General features: G+C 41.6%; 2 protein-coding genes across 2 annotated transcripts; both read right to left on the bottom strand.

Moving 5' to 3' along the window:
* Positions 1–493: 493 nt before the first annotated feature.
* Positions 494–3,744, bottom strand: slc25a17 (solute carrier family 25 member 17). Its single transcript, XM_072368417.1, has 9 exons — positions 3,576–3,744; positions 3,151–3,211; positions 2,996–3,062; positions 2,747–2,898; positions 2,250–2,366; positions 2,005–2,153; positions 1,544–1,639; positions 1,346–1,431; positions 494–840 (listed from the first exon to the last, which is right to left on the bottom strand). The coding sequence occupies exons 1-9, from the start codon at positions 3,630–3,632 to the stop codon at positions 687–689; spliced, it is 939 nt and encodes a 312-aa protein (XP_072224518.1). The 5' UTR covers positions 3,633–3,744; the 3' UTR covers positions 494–686.
* Positions 3,745–4,551: 807 nt separating this feature from the next.
* Positions 4,552–9,106, bottom strand: rpusd1 (RNA pseudouridine synthase domain containing 1). Its single transcript, XM_072368153.1, has 6 exons — positions 9,026–9,106; positions 6,905–7,140; positions 6,696–6,819; positions 5,981–6,083; positions 5,687–5,788; positions 4,552–5,487 (listed from the first exon to the last, which is right to left on the bottom strand). Exons 2-6 carry the CDS (start codon positions 7,090–7,092, stop codon positions 5,090–5,092), a joined length of 915 nt encoding a protein of 304 aa, XP_072224254.1. The 5' UTR covers positions 7,093–7,140; positions 9,026–9,106; the 3' UTR covers positions 4,552–5,089.
* Between the last annotated feature and the right edge of the window lie 3,817 nt (positions 9,107–12,923).

Genomic DNA, 12,923 nt, shown 5'->3' with positions numbered 1-12,923 from the left:
TTTCCGGATTGTCAACAACAGAAACTGAAAATATGTTCAGACGAAACATTCACAATGATTGTTTACATCACGACAAAAGGGGTTTAGCATCAAAACTTTTCTGAAATATGTTTACATGTGCAATATCTAACACATATATGTACATGTAGCTTAATCAGAGTCATCCAAGGAGATGATCGATACCATAAGCCTGATCTTGGTATTTGTGTGGACCATTTGGAGACGGAACCAAAGACTTTATATAAAAGTTGGACATTGTCATTCAGTGTCAGACCTGAAGCTGATAAATACCTAAAGGTGCAGTATTACATATGTCCACTAGGGGTAGTAACGTCCCAGGATAGCACAATAGTGGCTGCATGCATCTTGTATATAAAGTCTATGAGCAGACTCCAGTGAGTCTAATCTAGGTGTTTCCATCACTGACAGTCTGTGCAACCTTAACCCACATCCAATCATTTCCCATTTTTTCCGAAAAAAAAACACAGAAGCAGAAGCTTGAACCGATTTATTGGATGGAATATTTGCAAGAAGAGGTCACATTTGAAGAGTCAGTGCTTTTAAAATAGTTAGAAGTTGTGCGAAGATCAAACTCCTATCGCAGGGTGTGGAAGCAGATGCTCAACATCGTTCATGGCACCGCTTTCATGAGCTCAAGTGTTCAGGGTAGTGAGGCGTCTTGCTAGCTAGTGTTTCCTTAAGTGGCTGTTGCTTAGTCCCATGGCTCTGAAGGTATAGCTAGTGATCTTCTCGTAGAGAAGGAACATGAGGGCAGCGGTCAGCACTGTCTGTAGCAGCTTGGCCTCCAGGCCTTTAAACAGGCCCAACATGCCATACTTCCTACAACAGAGAGCCAAGGTGAAAACACAAAAATGGCATTAAATCTTATCAACTTCATGATAATAAACTGTCTAAGTTAAATCTTGCCAACATGAGGAGGCCACAGAAGTAATGGAGATGTTTTGTCTTGCGTGTCATATTAAAACTTTCTAAACTAAACCGTCTATGCACACTTTAGGTCGGTGTATGTGCCATTTTAAATATAAAGGACAACTAAATTTGATTGGCACAGAGTGAATTTGTTCGGTGTCATCCAGATTATGCAAAAGCAAACACATTCTACTCTGATTTTGGCTGCGAGCCAAATATAACCTGCCTCACCTTTTCACATTTCCTAAGAAATTCTTTGTAACTCACATACAAGTTCATACTAGCGCTTCGAGTCAACATGTGCACATAGTTGCGTTTTAGTGTATTTAAAGGAATGTACAAACGGGGAAACCTGAAATTAGACAAATAAGCTGATTTGAAAACGGATTGTATAATTAGTGCTCTAAACACCCACCTCATTCTGTTGACCAGTAAAGACTTGATAGTCCTCACGCTCGTTAGCAGTTTCGACTTCCCTGCTGATGTGTTGAACTGACCAAACTGGGTTTACAAAAGTATAGTTAAAAACAGTTGAATTAAGGGAAAAATCTTTTTCATTTATATACCATGCTTGATTTTAAACGTGCATTTGCATGACACAGACAAAACCCACCCTAAGTATGGACTGTATCGTCTGCAGTGGGTATGTAACGGTGGTCGCGATAGCTTTGGCGATTGCGCCGATCATGAAGACCTCCAACGATGACAGCTTTGGGGAGAAAAAGAAGGATGATTTGGCAGAAAATTAACAGTGGTAGTCTAAATGTGTCATGCTTTCTCGAGAGCATTTTCACAATTCAAATGTCCTCACTAAGTGGTAAAAAGAACAAGAAATAGTCTCTTCCTTGTGTACTGTGACCACTGAAATTGCCCATAAGTTTTTTTTCTTTTTTTCCCCACAAACGCTCTGGCAGACCTAAAAAAATGAGCCGCCACATCTAACCTAACGTCTAATCTCTCTTTAAGTCTCCCAAAAAGTCATGTGCACAGAATTACCAAGTACCTGCATATCTCGTGTCTTCTCACTCAGATAACGACTCTTTGCCCTAACCCGGCTCATTCTGTGTCTCTCACCTCCCTGGGAACTCCTCTCCTCAGCTGCCTCTTCAGGCCTTCATAAATCATGAACTGGATGGCGGGGTTCAGCACCAGCAACAGGGACGGGAAGGTCCCGTTCCACAGGGCTCCGACTCCCTCATCCTGGATGATCTGCATGAATGCATCTAAAAGAAATGGAACCGCATGTATACAGTCAATGAGTGAATGCATACTAATAAAAAAAAAAAAAAAAAAAGGTCACCCAAATAATGGTCATTTACCCAGAATCCCAGAGTAGTTGGTGGGCTGGATGTCTGCACTGCGAAACTTGGAGCCCTGGAGCTTCAGCCTGGTGTTGACCACCCACAAAGGGGTGGTAACTAGTACATTTACAATACCTAATGAGATGAGATGGCAGATGATAAATGAGGTTAGTTTCTATTTTCTTCTGTAAAACCAGCAGCTTTGTCAAAAACTCACGAGGCAACTATCAAGCAGTGATGTGATGCATCTCTCCCCCACTCTGACTCATTATGAAATCATTAAGTTAGATACAGGACTCATTAACTATGACTGAGCACATAAGTAAAGCACGTAAAAACCCAAGATTGTCAGTTTTAGTGGTATTCACTGTGGGCAGTGAGCTATGAAGGGAAAGGCGTCCTATTGCTCGGTCAAGAGAGAAGGAATTTGGGACTCAAATCCAAGATTAGGTGGACCTTTCTTGTCCCGACTCACTAAAACAAGGTTTTTCTGATATGGACGACGATCGTCTCACCTGCAGCGATGCCTATGACCAAGTCAGTGCTGGGTGCCGACTGTTTTCCCTTCAGCCAGCAGGTTTTGAGGCAGTGGAAGCAGTAGAAGTAGACAAAGTTGGAGCAGCACAGGCTACAGATGACAGGGAACCAGCCTCTGTAGGGAGCTAGTCTGTGAAGGGACAGTAAAGATGCTGGGTTGAAACATTTCAGCTCAGACTCTCTGGTGTCATCGTTCAAGTCTCAAATAAGAACATCGTTTTACTCACAGTCCTTCTTCTTTGACAATGTCTGCCAGTATGGCAGGGGTAGATTTAGCCTTCCTGTTTTCATCCACTGAGCACAAACAAAAAGAGGAAAGAATCACAGACAGTTTCTGTACTTCCAGTCTAAAAAATGAGGCAACATCTATTCTGTGCCTTACCCTGAAGACGCAATCTGGCAGTATCAAGAGGGAAGAATACGGTCATTGCAGTCACACTTCCCTAAAAAAAAGCTTACAGTTAGAGCTAAATGGAAAGACTAGAGCTGTATTTATACAAATTGATACCACACCAAGCGCAGCTTAAAAAAGACAAACAATCCAAACGGTACGTACAGAAAAAAAATACATACTAAACTCGACTATATAACCATTTCTAAATGCTGATAAATCCCTCTTGAATTCGGTTAGTTAGGGTTAATTATTAGCCTACATACCATTAAATTTATTGTAGCATTTAGCCCCATAAAGCCAACAAAAACGGAAGAAATTTTTACTTTAAAAAAGAATGTGTTAGAGATTAAACTGTAACGTTTTTAATGTAAACTACTGCCATTCAGTGAAAAGAAAAACAAATGCTAACTTACCACTGCTCCTGCCACAGCATGCACCAAACTCTCATAGGAGAAAACCTCGGAGGTCATTGTCACCGCAGTTACTTCTTTTCACAGCCCAAGCTGTTAGTCAACTTTTCAAAATCTTGTTTTACAGTCACCAGTCCCTTCTGTGTCTCTGCTTCTTGTCGGTTTAATCTTCGGTACCTCACTTCCTTGTGGTTGACTCACAACGGCATTGTGGGTAATGTAGTATAATTCACGCAACACCGGTTAAAGCCCAAATCGTCTTTCATCACCTACTGTTTTTATTATATTCAGTAGAATTTCCCTTATATGTCATGACATGGTAACTTAAAAATAACAATAATAATAATAATTAAAAAAACTACACGCAATGTACTACACACATTTACATATTTTGGATACAAATGTGAAATAATTAGCTTAACCTCACCCAACTAGTACTTATTTTCATGATAATACAGTTATCCCAAGACTATTACTTGTAATATTATACTTTCACAGAGAGGTATTAATACTTTGACAAAGGTAAAAGATGTGAATACTTTCATAACTATTGTAAGCACCTGTCAGCCACCTCAAAAATTCCAATATACTTTTGTAATTGAGTAATGACATCAGCACACTGCATTTAGCTCCTTGATTCAGCACTGCACTGATATGGTGTCGCTGTCATCAGGGTCAAATCCTTCCTCTGCTTAATATTCATTTAAGCAGTAACAAATCTGTATGAATAGCTCTTTCAAATTTTGTCTTGTGTAGCTTTTGCCAAGGATCTCCATGACATCAGTTGAACCCAACGGCCGCAGGTGTATTTGATCTCAATTCTCCGATTATACAAATTTATTCTCCATTCAGAGTTATAGTGCTGCTCTACAGAGAACCATTTTCACCCTAAAACAATACAAATCAAGAACACAGGAGCTGGATTAGATTTAATAGATGCAGTTTGCTTAATAGCAAAAAAAACAAAACACATATAGTATGATTTTCTGTTATATTTAATGTATGCCAGTGACATACAGCATACAGTACAGGTGAACAACTGCTGGCGCAGCAAATTTCTCCTGGACAAAACGCACATGGGATGCTGCTTACATCTCGTAACTTTGGCACATTAAACTAAAGTTCTCTTCATGGGAACAGTGAAAAAAGGGTTTTAATTTCCTCAAATACACCTTTTAAAAAGCCTTTATCAAACTAATAGCTCTTAAACTTCGGAGAAATAGAAACACGCGGGACATTGCTAGAACCCTGTAGTAACATCAAGACATCTATTTCTGAGGTGAGGTGGGGTTGCTATGCAACCACGAACGAGTGGTTGTACTATAGTGGAAGTACTCCAGTCGTACAATATTTAGGAGCTTTAAAAACTTTCCTCACACTTTTTTGTGATTTTAAGCTGTGTATGAGGACATTACAGACTCAGGTGGTCCCTCAGATAGTGTGGGGCATGCTTAACATGCGTTTTATGTGTAGACAGCTAAAATAACTTAAATAACACAAACCCCCGCCGCCCCCCATCAGTCTCCAGCCCATTCACTCAGCCATTCCTGGCAAACCCTACTTTGTTCCTCACTTTCCTGCTGAATCCTCTGTTTCTTGCTTTTCTTCCTCCCCTCCTTTTCTCTTCCAGCTTCCCTTTGTTCCTCCTCCTTAGCCTTTCTGTGCTCCAACAGGGCCTCCACAGTGGCTGCCAGTGTTCGTAACGAGCGCTGCGGGAGCCATTTCGGATCGACCGTGGGAACAAAGGGGTCTCCGGCCACGACAAGAAGGTGCTGGGGATCCAGGGGAATTTGAAGGAGATAGGCATGCAGCATCATTCGGTACGGAGAGTCATCTGCTCCCAAGCTGTAGGTGTAGTCCCCGACGATAGGGTGGCCGATAGCGCCGCAGTGGACCCTTAATTGATGGGTTCGGCCTGAGAGCAGCCACAAGGGAAGACGTTTTACAAGTGTGCAATATCGTTTTCATATAACACAGAAGGCAACTCAAAGAACACATAATCTGTTGTATTCTTTCTTGTAGTGCAGGTGAGAGGCTGTCACGCTTGCAAACATTAAAGTTATTGTTTGCCTTTACTTTCCTCTGCAGTAAAGTAAAGAAATGGGTGGGGTTACCGGTGAGTGGCTGCAGCAGCACCTTGGTGACAGGGTCTCCATCATACAACCCGTACTCCAGCACTGTCAGCTCAGTTTGGCAAGGCTTTGGATTCTCACAACCTGAAGAGAACAAGAAAAAATGAAGCAGGATACTTAAAAAAAAAAAAAAAAAAAAAACTATCTGTGGTTATCTGTACATCTTGAAATGGTTGTTGAAAACCAATCATCGAAATGAGCAAGCAACAACAAAGAAGCTAAAGTACTGAGTGATGCCCACATTCACAAAGTCCAAACCAAGCTTGGTTTGTGTACCTTCTGTTCCCTCAATGCACATCATGTGTGTTTTTCCCTCAGTGGAGTTCTTGCCGATGGAAAAGTCCAAAGTTTGCCTCTCTTGTTCCACCCACCCACGGATCTGGGGAGCAAAACAAACTAATGAGGCTAATCTCCATCAGATATCTTAGAAACACGCAGGTGAACAAATATCAAGTACAGTCATTACAGTAGCATAAAAACCTGAATCGGAACAGCAAAGGGAGTAAAAGATGACCGATTTCCACAAAGCATAGCTAGAGATGGGACGCTTCTTTACTATTTTAGAATACATGTCTGTATAACGTGGGAAAGTCCTGGCATTTTGCTGTAAACATCTCCAGTTTGTTCTCAGATTGGTTTAGCTGTTTTTGTCTCTTATGACCGAAAAGTTATAAAAGTCCATAAAGGTACAAAAAGAGTGCCTGATACGTTTTGGTGGGTTTGATTTAACTGGAAACACACGACTGACTCTGTTGTTGTGGATTTCCTCTTCTTTTGTAGACTCGGTCTTCTTTCTAAGAAGCTGCTTAAAGGGATTTATGGCTGCTGAATCACATCGCCTTTCCTAAATAATGACTGTAAACAAGCCATAGCCCTAAGGTCCTAGACATAGCCCTAGACTTAGGAGCTCAGGTATCTCCTTTCTTTTGCACGCTGCTCCTTGTGTATGCAGTGTGGTGTACAGGCGTGTCACTGTGTCTGCGCTCCGTACCAGAGAGAGGTAGGCTTTGGTGACAGTGCGGTCCTTGAAGCAGCGGTAGGCCCGGCCGGCAGCCGCCTTGTTGAGGGCGACGCAAAGAGCTCCGCTGGTGGAGAAGTCCAGTTGATGACAGAACCTGGCGAAACGACAGTGAAACGATGAGGCTACTGTTTCTCATGAGCGTGATGTACTTCAACAGATTCATTCATTTGATTCCCAACCTAAATCCATAGTAGGTGCTCGGGTCTGCCAGATGAGGGAAGCGGTGCTGGAGCTGCGCCTGCACCGTCTGTTTCTCATACCACATCTTGCTGTCGATGCGGATGTCCCAGTGTTTGTCCACGACGATGTAGTCATCGCTCTGGTACAGCACGCTCAGGCTCTCCAGGCTCGCAGGCTCTGTGGTCATCGTGGGCAGCTACACTCGCTTCCAGCGCTCCAGATGCTGACAGAAAACCTAAAACACAAAAACGCCTCGATGTTAAAAAGAAGTGAAACTCAGTACTTCGTACTTTAAATTTCATTCACGGTTGCTCTGTGTATACAACGTGTTTGAATGGGTTCATCATTGAAATGTACGTGCTAGAGGTAGAAAATCACACAGAAAAATATGGACTTTTCCAACTAAAGTTTATTGAAAACATATCACCAAAGAGGTATACCACACTTTTCCCAGACCCGTAATAAATGGTTTTGTATCCGCTCAAAAGGAAGCACAGCAAACCGTAGTTCACAAAACTCTGTGAGGGTCTTAAAGCAACAACGCCAGAGAATATTTTTGCTCTTTGGCTCCCCCTGCAGCTGTGAAATGCAACAACACTGTCATAAAAACAAGACATCCTGTGCACCTTTGATGCTGCAAAAAGCCCACAAACTGTGGTATCAAAGGGCAGTTTCAGGCCCAGGGAATGTGCATAAACTGTGTAAAATACAATCTGTGTACTTCAAAATGAGTCCAGAGCACATGGTTTCAAGATTCCCAAACTTTCTCTGGTGTTGCTCAAAGATATTTTTAGACCAAATTGCTTCAGGGGCTCTCAGAGGGTTATGGGGGTCTGTGGAGCTACCCCAACAACGTACTTTCGTTCATGGGCTTCTTCTCTGGTTACGTTCCCACTGCCGGTATGAACCCTTAGTGACGTAACGGTCAGCAGAAGCTGTCGCCTAATGAGGAAGACCTCCTGTGACATAACTGTACAGTTCTCACCGTTCTCAGCGCCAGCCTCTAAAAACTTAAACCTATTGGTGACGGAGGAGTTACGGAACAACCAGGACTCGTCTATCAGCTTCTGGCTGGCTGTTAGTTCAGCGTTCCTATTTGGGATGCAAGTTGAACTGGAGAAGAAGCAGGTGAAGCCAAGTAGGCCTCAAGGCCACAAGGCTCATCAATCCCCGTTTCAAAGAAACCACGATGGCGATGGCTATAAGGTCAGGGCTTCAAACTGGCAGCGTTTTTTTAATGCGAGCAGGGATTTATTTACTTTTCTGTTATCTTTAGAAAGCAGAGGAATCTACAAGGAGCCAATGGTGTTACTGAATGTGCTGCCAACAATTTTTTTGGTACTTAATCAAACTTAAACTGCTTTCACTGGGAGTTGCTGTCGTCGGTACAGCTGATTGAAGCGTCCCTTTTCTTGAGTTTTAATTTCGGTTTGGTCTGGAGTGAGGACCAGGATGACGCTCTGTTTACTGCATTTAAAAAAACTCGTCCCTCGCAGTCACATTAGTTACTCGATGATACTGAAACATGGCTCTTTCGTAGAACACATGCTACATTAAATTACAGTCCCATATTTGAGGGCTGAATGATGCATCTTCTTCCTGCCTCATCTCTCCATGTTTCTTCTTGCCTACAGTCGTCACATCCACCTGTATCGTGTTTCTTTTTTTCTGTTAAGTGCTGCGTGTCCACATGTGAATCAGGACGTTTTCGTTTCTGCTCTTCTGTTTCTACCAGCACCCGTCCTTCCATTTGGAATCTGTAAAACACTTCATGCCCTTCTCTCATGGCTTTTCCCACCCATCTTTCAGTTGTTGCTTCACGACGCTGTTGGTTTCCGACCCAATGACTTCAGCTTTTCTTTTTCTTATTCATTTCTTTGTAATGACAGAAAATCAGTGCTGTCGTGTGTGAGACCACCCCATCTATCGCTGATTGGGCAGAGAAGATAACTGGCAGCAAAGGACGTATTAATTAATGAGAACTACTTGTGCACTCAGCATCTCAGCACCGCTGGTTTACTAGCTGCTGGATGCTAAAACTGCAATAGGAAACTCATACTGTCTGTAACTGAGACTGATCAAATAAATCAATCCAATATTGGAGAACTAGAATAACTTACCAAGAATGATGAGTGAAAACGTCTACGTTTTTCCCCACAAACGTAAACATAATCACATTGAACATACTAACAGTGCGCATGCGTGAAGTCTTCTTTGAGGATTTTTTATTTTTTTGCCTTTGGCAAATTAATTGGCGCCACCAACTGGTAGGGCATGTAAAATGATCTTCTGTTCAGTTTTGGCAGTGTTTTGGCAGTGTGGGTTCCTGTAGTCCCATTTCATGTATTGTGTTTGTCCATTTCGAACGGGGTATTCATATCTAATACTGTTGTCTAATCTCTCTCGTTTCTACACTAGTCTATATAAATCGTAATGACTTTGTTTTCACAAGTACCTATTCCAACAAGTCAAAATGCTGTGTCTAATACGAACTTGTAGTTCTTGTACTTTACTCGACTCTTTTATGTTCAGGCTTTGGCTCCACCACATCTAAATACATCAAAATCAATTGATTATTGAATAAATATCTGACAGTTTTGGGCACTGCTTTACCAAATGAGAATTTCTACAAATAAGACTTGATTGTTTAAGCACTCGTTAAGACATCCATCAGAGTCACACTCAGCTGAGAGGAAACTGGCTTGGATTGTCTGGAACAGCACAGGAACTATTTAACCACAGGTTTGCTATGGACAGGAAGCTGCTGGAACTCCAATATCACTGAGCTGTGAAATTTAAGGAAGAAACCCCTATTTTAAAACCAACGCCATAACAGAAATCTGCAGCTGACTATATGTGCCAAGAAAAAAGGCATTTGAGGGAAGGTTTTATGGCCAGACAAGACGAGATTAAGTTGTTTGCTCATGGTCACCAGAAGAATCTTTAGAAGAGTAAAGGACACTGCACAAACTGTTAGGCATGGTGGTGGTAGCATCATGATCTGAGACAGTTTTCTGGTTGATAATATGCACAAACCAGATAAAGTAACAAAGAAAAAAGACTACCTCAGACTGCTTCAGCATTGACTACACATCATTAGACAAAAAAGCTAAAACCGGGACACAACTGAGAGTTCCTGCCTCAAAACTGGTGGTAGAATGAATAAAGCAGTCGAACAGGGAGTTTTTTAAATGTCCTTCCCAAGGGCTTAACTTCAACACTGTTGAAAGTATGTTTAAAAGATCTCTCCATGCCATGGACTAAACCAGCTAATCAAATTGAACTTCCAGTTTTGTCAAGACGAGTAGAAATATCAAACCTGAACTCTTGCTGATGGCTACCTAAAACCCATCCAAAGAAACAAAAACTTTTAAAACGTCACCACCGTTTTCATTATCAGAGAAATGTTGCATTTGTTGTTGACATTTCGATAAAAGAGGCCATCTAATTAAATGACTGGAGAGAGGTGGTCGCCCGCATAGTGAGTAAACAATCCTCATGTGAACTCAGTGGCTCTTATAGTGTTAATGACCCCCCAAGAGGTTAAATACCTGGAAATCACAACCAGCCAGTCAGGACTGTTTGCACAAAATCCATTTAGAAAAAACTCCAGCTGTTTTTTTACTTAAGCTCTTAGGACAAATGCTAATAATTCCCTAACAATATCCTGCTATGACCTCACATCGTCCTAAGCTAATTCATAGACCAGCTCTTCTGGTGAGTAATCCCTGACCACAGCCAGGTATGAGCGTGTTTCAGAGGTAAGATGATTATGATTCATTATATAATTCATATTTCATAACACAATCTGCCTCAGTTTTGAGCTTGTGTATGTGTGCGCGTTTACAGATGAGTGAGAATTAAATTCAGATTAGGTCTTTGTCATTGGTTTTCTGGTTATTGTTTCGTAACATCTCACAGAGCTGAGTGGCAGGTTGCCTTGCTCACCTGGGAATGCAGGGGCAACGAAGCTTTGCACGCATGCACACACGACACAGCATGCTGACACTGGCGATTGCAAACATTTCCATCTGATGACAGAAGGAGAGGATGAAGAGGAGAGAGGCTGACCTTGCAAACACTGCAGAAGAATACAGGTATTTGTAATTATTTACTATGAGTAACATGGATCTAATTTTTTTTTTTGACCTTGTTTCAAAATTTGATTCTGTATACGTTTTTCAGCTTTGTCGTTTTTGCTCATTGAAGATAGACTCTGGATGAAGCCGACTCCACATTTCCCAAAGCAACTTTCTCCATCATTTCCATGCCCTCTTTGGATCCTTTCAGCCGTTTAAAGGCTTGATGAGGAACTCAAACGTGGGATTTTTGTCAGGTCTTCTCTGAAACCGTTGTGATCTAGTTCCCCTACTCGTGTTTGACTTTGGGTGGATTTTGGTGGTCTAACACGAGTATCTTTCAGTAGATTGAACAAAAACGCATTATTTCCTCAAATAACATCAAGGTTCTTTGACTGAATTTAGCTCAATCAAGCCCAAATCTTTAACTGGTGAAGATACTGTCCATCATGCATAATAATTCATTTCTGCAGGCTCGCTGTAATGAGCCTTTAATGTCAGCGGACTGTGGCCTCCTTTTGCTGCTGGCGCTGCTGCTTCTGGCGCTCATCTACTCTTTCCTGTACCTGCCAGCAGAAGCCCATCGAGCCCTACTGGAGCAGGCACTCAGAAGCAACAACACCACTGCTATGACTCACAAATGAGCTGGACAGATGGATGCACTGACAGATGCTCACCAGCACACTATCCTTTTGTAAATAGACTATTGTTTGTTATTTTGCTTGTATAGCTCAGTAAGTAGCTTTTCTTGACCTGAAAAGGGGCAGTGAGGACAGAAAGAAAGAGACTTGAGCATGAAGTTCCTTGTTTTATATGGCTCAGACTCTCAGGATCATCATTTCAGAGAGTAAGGGACAAAATGCAGCAGTGTTGTTGTTTTTCACCAGCTGTGGTTAAATGGACAAATATTTCAACAGTCAAAGTTAAATCATGAACACTAAATTAGATGTACTGGTTTGTTTTTACATAGCCCATGTTATGATAATTTACGAGGTATTACTTTTATTTTGATGGTCTACAAGAACAAGTTTGCTTTCTTTACTTTTCTAAGACGGTACATTGCTGCTGCAAGTCTTTTCACCTTCTGTTTGAAATGTTCCGTTTCCGCCACTGTCTCTTTGAGGAGTCCACTGGAGTGTGATTGGTCAGCTGATGGCAGCTTTCTGGACAGCTTCTCATTCTTAGCTTGAGGTGTCACAATCTGTTAATCGGACATGCGATATGCAAATTAGTTTAATTGTGATGTCATCAAGTATTGCAGGAGTCCTCTGTGGGACGGAATATCTCTCTTCGGTGTGGACTTGGAGTTGAGTTTTTTTTACGTGCACAAAAAACTTTATAACACAACAAAGAAAAGAGACAAGCCCAAAAATTTATAAAGAGGTGCAAAAATGCACAACATGACCTCTTTAGAAATTCACTTATTTTCACCCTCACAAAGTGGTTTTGCCTTTATTCATCTAGTGAAAATGTAACTAAACGAATATCTTTTTAAACTTTAAGGATAGAATTTATGTCATTCATCAGCAATGGACCCATATAATTTTTCTCTATTAGATTAAGCAGCAATCCCAGTAGCCCTCTTTAAACAGTGTCACAGTGCAAGAGGACCCCCACAGCCCACCATGAATGGTTTGCCCTTACTGCTACTTCCAGCGGCACCGAGCAGGAGCTGGTAGGTGAGAGTGTCGTAGACTGCTGGGCGAGGGTTGAACTTAAACAAAAATTCCAAATGATGTGATGGTAGTTCATAGAAATATGCACTTTATTGAATAAATATATGTAACCCCACAAAGAGGAGGTGCCCACTTCCCTATGAGTGGAAAACATGCACAGAAAGAACATATTTATCCAGACGAAAAGATATTTAGTTGCTGATCTGATTATCAAAGGGTTTCTACTGCTGGTCTCAATCTGATTAAAAATGTATGCTCACTGG

Source organism: Leuresthes tenuis, unplaced genomic scaffold, assembly GCF_036924035.1.
Source record: "Leuresthes tenuis unplaced genomic scaffold, fLeuTen1.0.hap1 SCAF_17, whole genome shotgun sequence".
Classification (NCBI taxonomy): Eukaryota; Metazoa; Chordata; class Actinopteri; order Atheriniformes; family Atherinopsidae; genus Leuresthes; species Leuresthes tenuis.
The sequence above is the reverse complement of the archived record's forward strand: the minus strand, read 5'-3'. Positions and strand labels throughout refer to the sequence as shown.

Coding starts and splice junctions, on each gene's coding strand:
- slc25a17 (XM_072368417.1), bottom strand. CDS start 3,632: ATGACCTCCGAGGTTTTCTCCTATGAGAGTTTGGTGCATGCTGTGGCA. Junction 2,899..2,995: donor ATTGTCAAAGAAGAAGGACT/GTGAGTAAAACG, acceptor GTCCCTTCACAG/ACTAGCTCCCTACAGAGGCT. Junction 2,367..2,746: donor GGTCATAGGCATCGCTGCAG/GTGAGACGATCG, acceptor TCATCTCATTAG/GTATTGTAAATGTACTAGTT.
- rpusd1 (XM_072368153.1), bottom strand. CDS start 7,092: ATGACCACAGAGCCTGCGAGCCTGGAGAGCCTGAGCGTGCTGTACCAG. Junction 5,789..5,980: donor GTGCATTGAGGGAACAGAAG/GTACACAAACCA, acceptor TGTTCTCTTCAG/GTTGTGAGAATCCAAAGCCT. Junction 5,488..5,686: donor GCTGCTGCAGCCACTCACCG/GTAACCCCACCC, acceptor GGCTGCTCTCAG/GCCGAACCCATCAATTAAGG.